General features: G+C 34.0%; 1 protein-coding gene across 1 annotated transcript in view; it reads right to left on the minus strand.

Annotated features, from left to right (window-relative positions):
• Positions 1 to 16994, minus strand: part of LOC136983237 (integral membrane protein 2B) — a 31947-nt gene that overhangs the window by 1432 nt on the left and 13521 nt on the right. Inside the window, exons 3-5 of the mRNA XM_067279924.1 lie at positions 8128 to 8298; positions 3474 to 3701; positions 31 to 141 (exon numbers count right to left, since the gene is read on the minus strand). Of these exons, the coding sequence (XP_067136025.1) occupies positions 31 to 141; positions 3474 to 3701; positions 8128 to 8298 (510 nt within the window). The remainder of the gene's footprint in view (positions 1 to 30; positions 142 to 3473; positions 3702 to 8127; positions 8299 to 16994) is intronic.

Here is a 16994-nt window from a genome sequence, read left to right on the forward strand (position 1 = left end):
TCTTAAATATTAATATAATTCTATACTTACTCTCATTTTCACAACAAGATCAAACAAAGAATGAGGGGGAAGAACTAAACTACGATTCAATGGCATTACAAAACATTGATGTCCATCCAGATCAATTATACCTGTTTTATTCTAAAAACAAAATCATTCCAATTTTTAAAAAACTCTCCAATTTAAAAATATTTTATAAAACAGATATTCTGAATTTTTTCAATATATTAGAAAATGAATGCAATGACAAATAATCAAAAGTATACTACTTGGCTTAAATACCTGTGCCACGTGTTATCCCAGGACCAGGGTCAAGGCATAACACTTGGACCACAGAACAGGCTCTGCTTTAGGAATTTCCAGTGTGACAAATGTTTAATATGGTAACATTCTGTAGTGTGATGTATGTGGTGGTATGAAGCCCTAATGTTTTGAGACATTTGTTACATATATGGTATGATGCCTGTACAAGAAAGGACTACTGGCACAATAAGTATCTTTCCCATTCTCTACAGATGATTTATTTTGTAGGAAAGTTCTGAACACACTCAAACCTGTTTTTGTGCGGTGAATAGGGACCGCATAAAAAAAACGCACGAAACTTCACCAGTAGCTATAAAAAATAGTTTTCGCAACACAATTAAAAAGTATTTTTTTTATGTGGTGAATAGGGACTGCATAAAAAAGTCTCACGTAGAAAATAACTCAAAACCATATGAAATAACTAGGAATTGCTTTTTTAACGCCTTGGGCCTTTTTCTGCAATCCCTAATTTGATTGAAATTTTCATATACCGCACAAAAAAAATCGACAAAAACAGGTTTGAGTGTATTTACTAATTTTTTTGGTTTGTATATTTTGTATGTTATGGTATTTTGGTACAACTATGTCAATGATGTATGGGATTTTACTTTATCAATAAATGTGATGTCTGCTCTGAAGTGAGTATTTTGTCTAAAAAGACTTGATGAAAATTCTCTCATTATTGACATTTACAATTTTTATGAAAACTCACCCCTACCCTCAAAAAATAAACCTTTTGCCATTTCATAATAATATAATTTTTCAATAAAATTAACAACAGATAGTGCCATATAAAATTTTAACTTTGAGTCATACACAAGCATTTTTAAACTTACTCTTTTTTGAATAATATAATTTCTCATAATTTAACAAAATGACTCCTTTTAAGCTTTTTTTATTATTTAAATTTTATTTAATAGTATAATTGAAAATTATTGGATTTCTTTCCTGGTCCCTTAAACTGGTTCACAGCCAGAAAAGTCATATAAGAGCCCTTTCTAGCTTTCTAGAAAAAATTGGAAGAACTTAACAGCAAGTTTTAAAATGATTTGTTATTAACAACAAATCATTTTTTAAACTCAATATGATTAATAATATTAACATCTTATCTGAACTTAAATTTGGATTAAGGGCTCCCAATCTAGTCACTAGCAATCTGAAGAGGTCCACTCATTTTATCTAGGGTTGATAGATTAGTATGGGCTTGCAATATAATCAAGAATCTTATGGATTCTACAACTATAGTGTGTTGCTTCAAGATAGCTAATGTTTCAACTCAATGCAGATGTAATTTCTGACAGATCTGAAGATCTGTTTGAAGACAACTGTGGAAACGACTGAATGTCACAATCATGTAAAATGTCTGATTAAAGTGTGAGAAAATATTCAATTTTCTTGCATTTATGATGTAATTTATGATCTGTAATTTATGATTTATGATTAACAGCTGAGGAATTTATGATCTTTAAGGAGCTGAGTAAGATATTTGGTTAGATCTTAACAGCTTTGTGGTGGCTAAAGTGTAATTTTTAATAAATCAGTTACTGGAAAAAGCAAAAAATGTTCAAAAAATTACACCTAATTGATAACTACAAAGCAGACAAATCACTATATTGACTCTTAGATCATAGGTGCCATTATAAATGGAATATCATCAAATACATTTCTAATACCCCTTGAGTGGCTAGCAATCGCCTTCATAACTCGACATTTGAACTATCACCACCTAAACTGACCTTCATCCACCCTTCTGTTCATAACAAGTTTTATTTTTCTTTTTTGTTATTTCCATTCAGGTCATTTTTTGATGTACTAATACATTCACAATTTGTCATAATTTTCGTTCCATTTAATTAAAGTATCCTGTTCAATCTGCTTGCTATTTATAATTCAATTAAAATGAGATTTTTACAGATGAAAAGATAAATAATATACTATATATAGCCTGTATTTTAATTATACTGTATATGCTATGTATAATTTTTGATATTTTTACATTCCTAATACAAATTTGATGTTTTCATAACCCAGTATATTCTTCACTATATGATGACTACATTAAAACACAGTATGGCCGTCAGCACGTGCCTCCCAATAGTGGACACCTCTAAATAGCGGACAAACTTCTTGGTCCCAATGGTGTCCGGTATTCAGAGGTTATACTGTATATGTTACCAGCAAAACCCAATTTTATGCCAAACTAGTTTAGAATTATTATTAAAGTATATTAATCGTTAAAATAAAATTAAAAGGCAATCAATTAGATGAATAATATTTATTCAAACATAGTCTACTTAATTATAAAAAATGGAGTTAATGTTACCATACGTATCAAAGGTGGCGGCTCGTCTCCAAGTCCAGCAATCAGAAGACAGGGAACTTTGGGGACGCGCGTTCTAACCTAACCTATTCTATTCTTCTCAAATGTCAGATGTGGTAGCTGTATATACGTAATGTGAATGTATGTCTCTTTAATCCAAATAAATAAATCTGACAGACTTCCTCACAGCAACAGTCTATTGGATTTATTTATTCGAATTAAAGAGACATACATTCACACTAACCTATTCTAATAAATTACCATAATTATTAAGTAGACTATGTTTGAATAAATATTGTTCATCTAATTGATTGCCTTTTAATTTTATTTTAACCATTAATATACTTGAATAATAATTCTAAACTAGTTTGGCCTGACACGCTTATGCCAAACTAGTTTGGCGTAAAATCGGGTTTTGCTGGTAACATATATATGTCAAGTATAAGCATATTTCTATCATAAATGATGTGTTAAATATGTTTGTAGGCTGTAGTTTGGGCACTGTTTTAGCAGATGTAAGAGTTTACACATAAGGAATGTAACAGTATAATGAAATAAAAATTGATTTCTGAGTATTTAAATAAAGAGTAAAAAAGTGCAATAGAATAATATGTACAATATGTTTTTCCCCATTCTTTTTAATCTTGATAATTGGACACCTCAAAAATTTGTCCCCCTGAATATGCAATCATTGAAGTTTTACTGTACCTAAAAGCAAATTATTTCAGTAAACTAATAACTGAAAAGTTATGATGTTATAATTTGCCATAATGTTAATGGTATTTAGATCCATTTTGATTATTAATGTACATTTTAAAAATTTACATAAATTTTGGTTTCAACAACATACCACTGAAAAATCATGGATAAATCTTCCACGTCGTCCTTGTGAAAAATCAGGAACTTCAATACTTTCATATTGCTCCAACTCTATATCAATGTCAACTTTCTGTTCAAAATTATTATATGAAGCATCATCAGCTTGTATTGACTGATAATTTTTTAGGGCTTCGTATTTGTGTTCATCTTGCTTGTCTGGAATATATGGAACAGTGCACCATCCACGAAAATGACGAAGCTAATAAATAATTAAATACTATTAATATCTTTACTATAAAATATTTCATATAAAACCAAATTAAAAGCAATTATTAATAATCAAACTGAAATGAGAGATTGAGAATCAATAAAACTTCTGGCTAAACCATAAAAATCAAAACAAAATCTTGTATATATAATTATATGTTAATATAATTTATAATCAATAAAATTTGGTATATATATTTTTGAACATTTATATTTTAAAACCTGAATTAAAGATTACAGATTTATATATATATGTATAATAGATAGATATACATAATGTTATTTAACTATGTTATGTATATATGTTATGTTATTATGTTAATATATATATAATATTGCCAATAGAGAGCACTATAAAGTTTGAAATGTTATGTGTAATACAAGAAGAAAGAATTAAGGTACAAAAACTGGCATACCAGTATTTATTGGAAAATGTCACAGTTAATGTGATTACACTGTAGCATGGCATTGACAATACAGTTCAGGCTCCACAATATTGATAAGTCCATTGTGCTGGACTACAGCATATACCAGTATTCCAGGCAGTGCACGGTGTGCTCAACTGCAAAACACAATGCATCAGGAGTGACGCTCTGCACATGTGATATGATATCTTTTAAAGCACTTAGACTCCTCAACAGTACACATTTGATTACAACAGCAATTGAAGTGACAGGCCCCATAGCACCCTATTGACAATTTTTTTTTCTTGTTCCATTCTTGACAAACACAATAAAATCACATACATTATAGATGTATCTGCTCCAGACACTCACAATATACAAAATATATGCACTGAAAAAGTCAGCAAGTACACAGAACTTGCCCAGGAAATAAGGCATCTGTGGAGGATGGATAGGGTGCTAATTGTACCTGTTCTCTCCTCTACAGGCGTGATACTACACATACTGTATGAAAGCCTGGGAACATTACAATTGAATAGAAATACATACATCACACTACAGAAGGCCACTATACTGAATACATGTCATATTGATAGGAAATTTCTGAATACAGACACTGACACACTTATTTAATTTTAGTTTTGTTTTGGTTGCTATGCCTTGACTCTGGTCCAGCATAGTATGTAGCCACTGGTGTCAACTGAGTATAACTCACTAAACACAACATAATAATAATAATAATTTGACTAGCATTCACAAATACTTTGTTCCTGAGACTATATTTGTAAATAATATGGCAGAGATGTTAGAAGATTGGTTCACTACAGGTAAAATCATACTTATACTCAAAAATGAAAACTCTGAAGATCCGAAAAACTGCCTGCGTGCCTGCCGAGTATTCTCTCTCTCTCTCTCTCTCGATTCTGCTTGGCTATAAACCCACTTTCATTCATACTAAATAAGTATGAAAGGAAAGGCTATAAACTGAAAGATAGTATCTGCGTTAATCATCTTTTATATATGGATGACCTTAAGGTTTATGCAAATAGTAGAAATAATCTAAAAGTATTATTGGATAGCGTCGAGATTTTTACAAGTGATATAGGGATGAGGTTTGGACTGGATAAATGCAAAGTAATACATATAACTGCAGGACGCAGAAGCAGTGCAGTTGGAGAAAGACATATACTACTGAACGGAGAAACTTTCGAGCAACTTGCAATAGGTGATAGATACAAATATTTAGGAGTGCATAAATCAGGAAAAATAGAGCATAGTGTTATTAGGAAACAGATAACAAAAGAATATTTTAAAAGGATTAAAAAACTTAAACACACACCTTAACTTGCATTATCTAATAAAAAGGTATAAATACGTATGCTATCCCGGTCTTACTTTACTCATTTGATATAATCAACTATAAAAATAGTGACCTAAAGAAAATAGATGTCAAAACACGAAAGCTACTAGCAGTTAGAAAAGCACATCAGCAAAAAGGAGAAGTAGAAAGGCTGTATTTGCCAGTAAATCAGGGAGGAAGAAGACTTAAATATAGAGTACATGTATAAAGCACAAATAGTTAAATACAACCAATACCTAAAAGAGGAAAGTGATCATCTGATTAAAGTAATAGTAAAGTATGATATAGGTAGGGATAAATACTCAATAATAAAAGAAGCACAAGAGATAGAAGGTGAATTACATTTACCATGAGGAAATACACATACAGATGAAGACATTTAAAAAATCAATAATAAAACAGCATAATGATGTATGAAGAAGCAAACAATTACACAGTCAATTTCCTAAAAGGGTAATGGATCAGGGCAATATAGACAGAGAGCTTGCATTTGAATGAATTAAAAAGCAACAAATAGCCCCAAGAGTTGAATCATTAATATTTGCTATACAGGCCAAGCTGTAATGACACAACAATATCAATGTGACATATTAAAGGAGCCACTGGACGGGAAATGTCGCCTTTTTACGACCAAAGAAGAGACCACGTAGCACATTATATCAGAATGCGAAAAACTGGCTGGAATTTGTTATGTAAAACGTTCATAACTTTGCCCAGTACATCTGCTGGTGTCTGGCCCAAAAACATAAAATAGAAGTTCCTAACCAATGGTGGAAGGAAACATTAATCCAGCCACAAGTTAAAGAAAATGGTACGGCCAAGATCTTATGGGAAATGCCTGTCCAAACTGATGTCACTGTATCTCACAATAAACCAGATTTAATTTTTGTTGATAAAAATTGCAATAAAACATTCTTAATAGATATAACTGTACCATCAGATTACAACATTGGGGCTAAAGAAATTGAAAAATTAAGTAAATATCATTTTTGAAATCTGAAGTTAGCCATCTATGGAATACACAGACGACTGTCATCCCAATAGTAATAGGAGCAACAGAAATAGTAGCGAAAAACATAAAGAAATACATACATTGACATCAGCATTCTTCAGAAACAGGCAGCCATACACACACATCCCTTATACTCAGTAGAGTGCTTGATAATACTATCTTTGTGGTCAACACACCAGATCCACTCAAACATAATATGCAGCAATCTCAAGGCATACAGCAATCTTCAGACACGCAGCAATCATCAGATATGCATCATTCATCAGTTAATCTGGAGTTACCCAATACAACTTTTGAGACAAGTACACAACGCTCACCTGGAAACCTTTTAAGAGAAGGAAAAGGGAGAAAAGGAACTACTTGCATGTAAAGTGCATCTAATGCAGTAAAGGGGTGGAAACAGATACCTTCTTTCCCCGTGGGTTACTGGAGTAAAAAAATACCTCATCCCATGTAAATTGTGTAGAAATATAAAATAATAATAATAAAATCCATTTATGAAAATTTTTCCATGAGTAATATAATGGAGCAAATAGCAATAAACTGAAACTTAGTATACATTAAAACCAAAAAAAAAAAAAAAAAAAGAATCTCATATACATCCAGTGTAGACTACAGAAAAAGAACATTTAGAACAGTTTTTCTGTTCTAAATGTTCTCAAATTCTTCCTGAATCCAGCCTCAGGTTAAAAATATCCATTCTACAGTGGTGGTAAAAAAACTGCATCACCTTTAAAATCTGAGAATTTTGCAAGTTTTTTTTTAAATAATTGTGCAATATTTCACAAAAGTTGCATCAAATAATAAAAGTAGCAATCTACCTGAATGAGTCATACTATTGTGGAAGATTGTATCATCCAAATATCTCTATAAATACTGCCTGAACTTCCAGCACATGCATTTACAATTTGGACTGCTGTGCTGCATTATGACAAAATATGTGCAACTAACACCACAAAAGTGTGGCCAATGCACAAATTTACACAAAGAAGGACTTGCTATGATGATAATTTAATATTTTGAAAATGATACACAGATAATTCGCAAAATGTAAAATCAGGAGTTCAGTATATTTAATAAGGAAATTAGTAAGAAGACATACATTTAACTATTGAATGAATAATATAAGAAAAATGAATTTTTTGAAAGGTACTAAATTGAAAAGAAAGATATTAGGGTTTCATGAATGATACTAGGAAAATGGTGTTGGGTATCTTGGTAGTGGGACAAGTAAAAAGGTACTAGATTAGTATAAAAGTACTAGCTGGAACAACACTGATCCAGACATTCAATAAATAAATATAGTTATTTTATCCTTTGCATAAGGCCATACTTCCATCTCTAGATCAATAACCCCTCCTGCGGATATAATTTAGCCACTCAGATAACATAAAAATCCTATCACTTATAGCATCCATTTAATTGCGAGTTAGAATGCAATACAAAATAATCATTCTAACTGGTGTCATTATCCTGATGTAAGACAGAACGGATTTCACAAATCCTCCGTCTCCCCTCAACTGAAGATTTACATTCTGATAGTGAGCATGTTTTACACCCTGATCTCACAATAGTAGTGCAAACTAAGATAAATATAAAATTTTAATTAATAGTTTCAATAAATTAAATATAGATTTATTACCCTGTAATGAGCAAGTTGTCTATATAAATAAATTCCACCAATAATTCCTGTTGTCAATACCAAGAGAGCAGTTATGAAAACACACAATGTTGTTGTTGAATTAACACGTCGCACATGAGGATGCATGGTAACAACAACTGGCCTTCCTTCTTCAGCATCTCTTCCTGCAACCTGAAAAACAATTTTTAAATTATTAAAACAGTACATATTAATTTAAATTTTATTTTGGCATTTTAATCAATTAAATATAATAAAATAACTATAATCATCATTAAGACATAATGATAATCATTTTTAAAAAGTCGTTTTATTACTTAATAACATTTGAGTAGAAAACTGACTCCTTAAAAACAATTAGCATTATATCATATTGATGTAAAATGGAGCTGCTTATCAACAGTTAACTATAATTGTTATAGTAGAATAATAATAAAACAATATTTTAAAGCAGTTGTTTTTAAAGATTTTTTTTTTATTTGGTATTTTGTATTTGCAGACCATTTAAACCATGTCATAAGATATAGTGGGCCACCTATGCTCCTCTTCTCATTCCATAAAAATCACCTTAGGTACATGCCAAAAACTTTTCACTACTCAATAAAGTAATATAAGAGAAATACGTTTTCCTCTGGCTAAACAGTACAGTCCATGAACCCCCCAGCACATACTCAGGCTACCCAGTGACTATAGTTTGAGAGCCATAGTTTTAAAGCATAAAAAAATGTAGTTTAAAAAATTTAAATACTTGTACTTATTTTACAAATTATTTTGGATATTTGGTTATATATATGCATATATAAATATTGGAGTAATACATATTTGTATTATTTTAAAAACATAGGTATCTATCTTGAGTAAAAATTTTTATTTAAATTGCAGGTTACAGTAAATTTTTCACAGGTCACTTATTTTTATACTACAGGGTGAGTCAAAATTACATGAACAATCTTGAGTGAGTCAAAATTATGTGAACAAACTTAATTTTTAATTAAACATTATTAATGAAACATCTTAATTTTGTTTCGTTTTCTATTCCAGGTTGTTAGTACTCATGGCTGACAGACTCACATTGGAGCAGAGAAGAGTGGTTGCAAGCTTAATGGAAGTTGTGCAGCACAACTTCCATTAAGATGGCAGTGGATCAAAAAAAAATTGGGAATCACTGGTATAGAGCAACTCTTGCTGTAGCTTTCTTTTAAACTTTTTTCATCTCTAAAATAAACCTGTTTGATTTGGGACATTTAGCACATATAGAGTGACACATCAAATTAAGGACACATACTATGCATAAAATGTAATTCAAGTTACAAACATTGGTTTTAAATTTCTGAAAGCTGAGAGAACGTAAGGTACTCAGTCTTTATGTTTTAGTACTTACTGCAGCTTCATGCAAGAATCACTAAATGGCTGCATTACATGGGCAGCATCACAGTTTTGCAGCTTATAAATCTTTAAGTGTTGCATCGACTGGTTTGCCTGTTTGTTATTCAAACAAGCAAACCAGTCGATGCAACATTTAATAACCAACAACCTGAATGTTATTAAATATTCAAAACAAACCCCATTTCATGTCATCCATTGTTTTGTCCACAAGAAATAAAACAGGGTTAGCTCCAATAATATCTTTTATTGTACTGATTGTTTTTGCATATACTGGTTGAACGTAACATTTTCTTACAGTATTTTCACCAGGAATGATTTTACCAGTCCATCTCTTTAAAATGCTTTTCAGACTTTGATAGCTGATCTTACTTATCCTAGAATATGAGAAAGCTAAAGCTAAAGATGAAAAGAATTTGTTTCTTTCTGGAAGCAGCGCTATTACTATTTTCTACAAAGGATTTTAAAACAAGTTTGTTTTTTTTTTTTCTTGCTTTTTTGACTTTGTTTCCATTTACTGTTCCATGGTCAAAATATGCATTTTAACACATTCTAACTTTTGCTTTTTGTCAACAGCAATCTTCACATCATAAATATTACACCTCCATATAGTAAAGAATTGAATATTTTTTATTGATATACTGTATTGTCTGCATATTCTGATACTGTAAGTTACATTTATATCTGGTGCAGTAGTGCCTGCAGACTATAAAAAAAGATCATCATACATTATGCTTTGTAGTTTTTTATTAGATCTAGAAGCTGTGCTCTATATCTTGCATCATCAATATGGCTCAAGTCAACACTACCTGTATCTATGAAGGCAACATCAATATTGTATACATCTGAAATGTTTACTTCTGCATCTTTTGCTTTGACAATTTTCTCAACACAGCAGTCTTTTAAACTGATATGAACTTGTTTCAGAAAATCTGTTCCCAACAATAACTGATAAGCAAGGAATGAACTAGGGACCATATGTATGGGGATTGAAAAATTAGTCTCCATCAACAGTTACTACAGTCCAAAAACTTCCCAGTATAGAACTCTTTTGCTCACTTACTTAACTGGATATTCATTAGAATTTCATGAATTAATTTTGGTGTGCTCATCTTTATGTAATCATCAGCTCTCATCAAATTTATATCACTTCCTGAATCTATAAATGCTTTGAAGCTCACTTCCCTAATTTTGACTTCTTTTACAGGCTTAAATTCTTTTTCCTTTACTTCATAACTTCTCAACGTTTTGAAGACATTGAGATGAAATACAGCCAAAATTGTGCCAGCTAAAACATTTCATTCCTTTGTCTTTCTTCGGACAACTTTTACTCACACGGTTTTTCCCGCCACAGTTATAGCAACATTTTTCGTCTCCATAAGAATTATTAGGCTTAACCTCACATCCTAGCTTCTTGAATCTCAGTCATTTTAGCATTTAGCTTACAACTTGATTTCATGTTTTCATAAATTTGCAGCTTTTGTCGAAATTCTTTGAAAGTATTAGGTAAACCAGAAAGTAATGTCGTTTCTGCACATGTCAATACTTGTTTATCATTTATCAGCTCATTGTGTACTTCAAAGCCATGCAAAAGACATTTTAAGGTTAAAGTGACTTGTTTACTTGTAAATAATTAAATCTTAAATCTTTTTTTGCAATTTTGGGTGAAATGGCCAGCCAAATACCAGAAAAGGTACATATCTGGCATTGTATGCTTTTTGAGTTTTACAAGGGTAGTAATGCAACAGTTGCTACCAAAAACATTTGCTATAAAGTCTAATCCAGCAACTTCAACCTTTAAATTTCTGGTACAAACGACGAAAATTAACAGAAAAAACTAACGTTTTCGAATCTCCATCGAGATCTTCTTCAGGTTCGTTAATGGAATGTCATGAGAAGAGAACTCTTTTGAAGTTCAAAAAATCGAACATCTCCAGCGTGCGATGACGATGCAAAACATAAGATTGATATAATAGACCTGAGTCTACTAACGTAACGTCGCAAAATATCAATGCAGGAAATAAAACCACGTCTACCATCGTGGATTGACCTCCGAGATGTATCGCCACGCGTACGATAAAACGTTGCTGTCTTTGTAATTAATGCATTTCCCCGATTTGGTAGCTCTGTAAATCTCCAGGGTCTCCAATGCCCTAATGTGGTCCGTTTTGAACGACTTCTTAATGAGGGTGGCGTTATCGAAGTCCGCTTTTACATCGGGGTCCGTGGCATACGTCGACAGGGCGGTGGTGTGCCTTTTTTTGGCAACGTCATTCTTATGTTCAGAAACCCTTTTTTGGAGGGATCTCTTGGTAGAACCAATATATACTAGGTCCCTTTGGAATCTGTGGTCTCTTAACGGGATACTATAAACGCCCGGTGCCCTTAAAATGCTCAGTTTGTCCTTGGCGTTTCTGAGAAGCGAATAGATAGATGGCGTTCTCGTGTACGCTAACTTGGTGCCCTTCCTTAGCGCTATTTCCCTGTACAAGGAATGGAGGTCTTTGTTGTATAGTACAACCGTGTGCTGGTCGGGGCTCGAGTTAGGATCACTTCGCCCTGCGGAGGTGTGATGCGCTGTGTTTATATTACAACACTTACGAGCTAAATTGCGGATAAGGCTACTTTTGTATCCATGGCTAGTGACAATGTCTTCAATGTGTTTTAGCTCTGCGATCGTGTCTTCCCTTTTAGTATTATGGGTGAATGCCCTATTTACTAACGCTCTGAACGCCGCAATTTTATAAGGGTACGGATCCTCCGACCCAGCGGGTATGTACATAGGTAGGTAGCCGGGTTTGTAGTACACCCGCGTCTCAATATTGTTTATATCGAGCTGAATGGAGACGTCTAAAAAATGCACTCTGGTGTCCGATATTTGATCAAGCTTGAGCGTTAGACCAAACAGGTTGTTATTTACAATGTGCAAAAAATCATCGACCTTCTGCTCGCCCTTCCATATGATAATCACGTCATCCACGTACCTACGGTACAAAATAATGTCAGGTGTAAACATGGGAACGACATCCCTCTCTAATTGCCGTATAACCAACTCACATAGGTCGCCCGAAATTGGGCTCCCCATGGGTACCCCCCTTTTTTGTAGATATGTGGTATTGCCGAACCTAAACAGCGAATTGTAGCACATTACGTGTGCGAGTTCCAGTACATGCTTGTGGTGTGCCGGAAGACTATATTTGGCCAGCAAGACGTCCCTGAGGGCGCAAAAGCAAGGCTGGAGTTTGATGGATGGATACAGAGCCTGAAAATCAAGCACTGTGAGGTGAGCGCTCTCTGTTAGCTGTGTATGTTTCAACGCGTCGACCAGCTCTCTGGAGTTCTTCACCGTTAAAGCATACTGTTCTAGATGTCCAGCCAATATGCGGTGTAATTTGTTCTCTAGAATTCTAGTGGGGGCTCTAGCTTTATCCAGTATTGGTCTGAGGGCCGGCGTAGGCTTGTGCGTTTTCGCAAAAGCAAAGAGCCTGGGCGTATCTGGTGACGCGACCACCGCCCTGTCCAAACCTTGCGCTTTTGCAAGGGGTGTGCTCGTGAACCGTACCACCCGAGCCTGTAGCTTGTTCACATAATTATCAGTCACCTGCTCACATTCAGTATCCGCGATGTATTGCATCATCATTGTCTTGTAGGTCTCTTCCTTGAGTAGAACCAATGCCCTGTTCTTATCCGCCCTTAGTAGAATAATACGTTCTTCTGCAAGCCATTTCTTGGTTCTTCTTATTTGCCACCATAAGTTCACTTTTTCATTACGCCTGCTATGGTTTATTTTCATGGCCGCCCTCCATCTGTAATGCTCCTTGTAGACCTCATCCAATCCGCGCACCATTCTTTCAATATCCGGCATAACTGTTTCCAGCATTGGTCTCGACGAGCCCGGAGTATACATCGGGCCGTGCGCCATAGCTTCGATTAGGCAAGCTGGAGGAACAATGCCGTCCCAGCAGACAAGTGGTGTGGGGGGTGCCTTTCTCCTGTTGGGTTTTTGTTTACTCATTATCCACTCCAATTTCTTCTTGTACTTACGGGCCAATTTTCTTGCCAATATTTCTTGAAAGACGGCTACCTTTTGATTTTCAAGTTGTAGGAACTCCCGGTTATGTTCAAAGAGGTCGTCTTCTGCTTCGATCACCTTGTTGAGGCAGGAGTATACGTTCTTCCTAGATGCTCTAATAGCTTTTCTCAGACACAACAATCTAAGTTTCGGTATTAAGGATTCACATCCCAATGGTAGACGTATCCTGAATATAGACATGGGATACACGTTATTATTCTTACATTCCAGAAGAAAGTTCAGTTTAGCCCTTGCTTTGGTTAAGGCCAACGTTAATTTCTTGTAAGCTCTAGCCGGCATAGCTATCTATTGAAAACAAACTTCACTCGTGACTACCGGTACATATAAAGTCTAATCCAGCAACTTCAACCTTTAAATTTCCGGTACAAACGACGAAAATTAACAGAAAAAACTAACGTTTTCGAATCTCCATCGAGATCTTCTTCAGGTTCGTTAATGGAATGTCATGAGAATAGAACTCTTTTGAAGTTCAAAAAAATCGAACATCTCCAGCGTGTGATGACGATGCAAAACATAAGATTGATATAATAGACCTGAGTCTACTAACGTAACATCGCAAAATATCAATGCAGGAAATAAAACCATGTCTACCATCGTGGATTGACCTCCGAGATGTATCGCCACGCGTACGATAAAACGTTGCTGTCTTTGTAATTAATGCATTTCCCCGATTTGGTAGCTCTGTAAATCTCCAGGGTCTCCAATGCCCTAATGTGGTCCGTTTTGAACGACTTCTTAATGAGGGTGGCGTTATCGAAGTCCGCTTTTACATCGGGGTCCGTGGCATACGTCGACAGGGCGGTGGTGTGCCTTTTTTTGGCAACGTCATTCTTATGTTCAGAAACCCTTTTTTGGAGGGATCTCTTGGTAGAACCAATATATACTAGGTCCCTTTGGAATCTTGCTATGTTTATCCAAGTGCATTAGAAGTTTGTATGAGAGCCAAATATGTTGTAGGGCCCTTTTGTTTGATGTTTGTTTTTCTACAAAAAATTTAGAGAGAGACAAAATGGAAAAATTTAGTCAAAAGACAATTAAAACTGTTTCCCACGGACTTGTTTCCTTGTTGAAAGTGACACATTCAATGTGTCACCCGGAACCCACAAGTGAAATTTTAACTATTGACCCCAATGTACTAAAAATTGTAGTGAAGTCATGGGAAAAAACCCAAAAGAAGCCCCCCTAATAAAAAGGAGGTGATGACAAGCAAAGCAGTCGTCATCAACATCAACTCGATTCCTAAGGTGTGCATTCTAATCATCGTTGAAAGTCGTCGCCAGTTCCTCAATCGAGTCCTTCAATCATCAGATACCTGTGGATTTATCATTCCTTCACATCATCGAGTTCATCCTTACGGATTACCTTCCTGAAATGCCTGTTGTGCACCTGAAGTAAGAACTGCCCTTGAGGACTTTCTCCCATTCGACCCATTGGGCATCGTGTTGAGATCCTCGACAAGGTATTTATCCCCACACGTATCTCATGTAAACTCTCTCTCTCAGCAGAGTGGTAAAGTATGCAGAACATGTGTTTGGGTCCCACATAATCTGTCCAAAGAAAACAAAGCTAACTAATCCACCACATGCAACTTATTGCTTCAACGGCACAATACAGAAGTGGTTTTTGATCGCTTGATCACTAGAGATAAAAAATGGGTCCTCTATGATAATCCAAAATGCAAAAGGCAGTGACTGTCTCCAAATGAATCACCACGAAGTACTGCTAAGCCAGGTTTACATCCCAAAAAGGCACTTTTGTGTGTTTGGTGGAGTATTCACGGAATTGTTCATTTTGAAGTGCTGAAATCTGGAAAAATTGTGAATGCAGACCTTTACTGTGAACAATTGGATCAAGTAAATCAATCTTTAATTGAAAAGTGTCCAGCAATTGTCAACAGAAAAGGCATTATTCTGCAACATGATAATGCAAGACCACACAGTGCAAGACGAACCCTGGAAAAAATTAATGAATTGGGTGGGAGGTATTGCCTCACCCACCATACTCGCCCGACATTGCACCATTGGATTTCCATTTATTCCAATCACTACAACACTTTCTATGTGACAAAAAATTTGAAAATTTGATGATATCGAAATGCCATCTCCAGATATTTTGCTCAAAAAACCAATTGATTTTTATTGATCCAACATTGAAAATTTGCGCACTATATGGTAAAAGGTTGTTGATAACAAGGGTGATTACATCATTGATTAAAAATGAAAACAAGTTAAAAATTTGTTTGCTTGATTTTAATGTAAAAAACTACAATACTTTCTGGTCGCCCTAATAGTAGAACCATAAAGCACTGTTTTACTTACTTGCTAATCCTGAATGCCATTGATGATGTATTGTATCACCGATTCTTCCTCAATATAATTTGTGACAAAATTTCAATCATCTGATACATATATTCCTGATAAATTTCACTCTGATGCTTCACTTCCATCAAAACTTGCTGGTGAATCTTCCTGATGTTCAGTTTTGGAGAAAGTTCAGTGCAGAGCTTCTTTTAATGCTCTCCATGATTTAGTACACTGTTCATAGTTTACATACATTCACGTAAACATGATAAATATGTTTTATTATAAAAGTTACTCAGTGAAATCTTAAAAATCAAATGAAAGATTTCTCATTTAAAAAAATGCATACTGATCTAACATACTTTTAAGTTTTAACATTTGTCATTGCATTCTATACATCTCAAATGCTCAACTAGGAATCATTCTTCAGAAAAGAATGTAGTTGCTGTATAAACTTTTGAATCTTGCCTATTTGATATTACTGGATGAAAAATATCACTTTTTTTTAAAGCATTCTGAAAAATTTTTTTATGAAAAAAAGTTAAAGAATCAATTTAATCAGACCAGTATCTAACAAATGAGGAGGATAGAGATAACAGTTGAAATGTCATTGAGATAAGTATACAGTAGGTACTACATATGCAAGTAAAGCAAACAACTTTTCACTTTTATCATTCTTAACAATCTGAAGTAGCAATATCTTAATATCTGTCACTCTTACTGTTTAACCTTCTGCAAATGTTCTATAAACTATAATTTTTGGAGTTATGGTATGTGTTAATATATGGCCATAAAGAATTTTCAATACTTCAAATTTAAAAATGGTATTGTTCATAATTCAAATATACTTGTCATTGACACTTCTTGCTTTTCCCCTACAGAACCAATGTTCTATAATAAATTTCAGCAAGAAAATTACAGATTATATTTTTATCTCAAGCATGAATGCAAGAGTGTTGTCATTTCAAAAACCAATTCACTTCAGTAAACATTAGCATGCAGCATAAGAATTCAATATTTTCAATACAATTCAAATAGTTTGCTATATAATCTACTTTTAAATACACAAATTTTGTAACAGTTTTATGATTTTC

The sequence above is a fragment of the Centruroides vittatus genome, unplaced genomic scaffold (genome assembly GCF_030686945.1).
Source record: "Centruroides vittatus isolate TY-2023 unplaced genomic scaffold, ASM3068694v2 contig_879, whole genome shotgun sequence".
NCBI lineage: Eukaryota > Metazoa > Arthropoda > Arachnida > Scorpiones > Buthidae > Centruroides > Centruroides vittatus.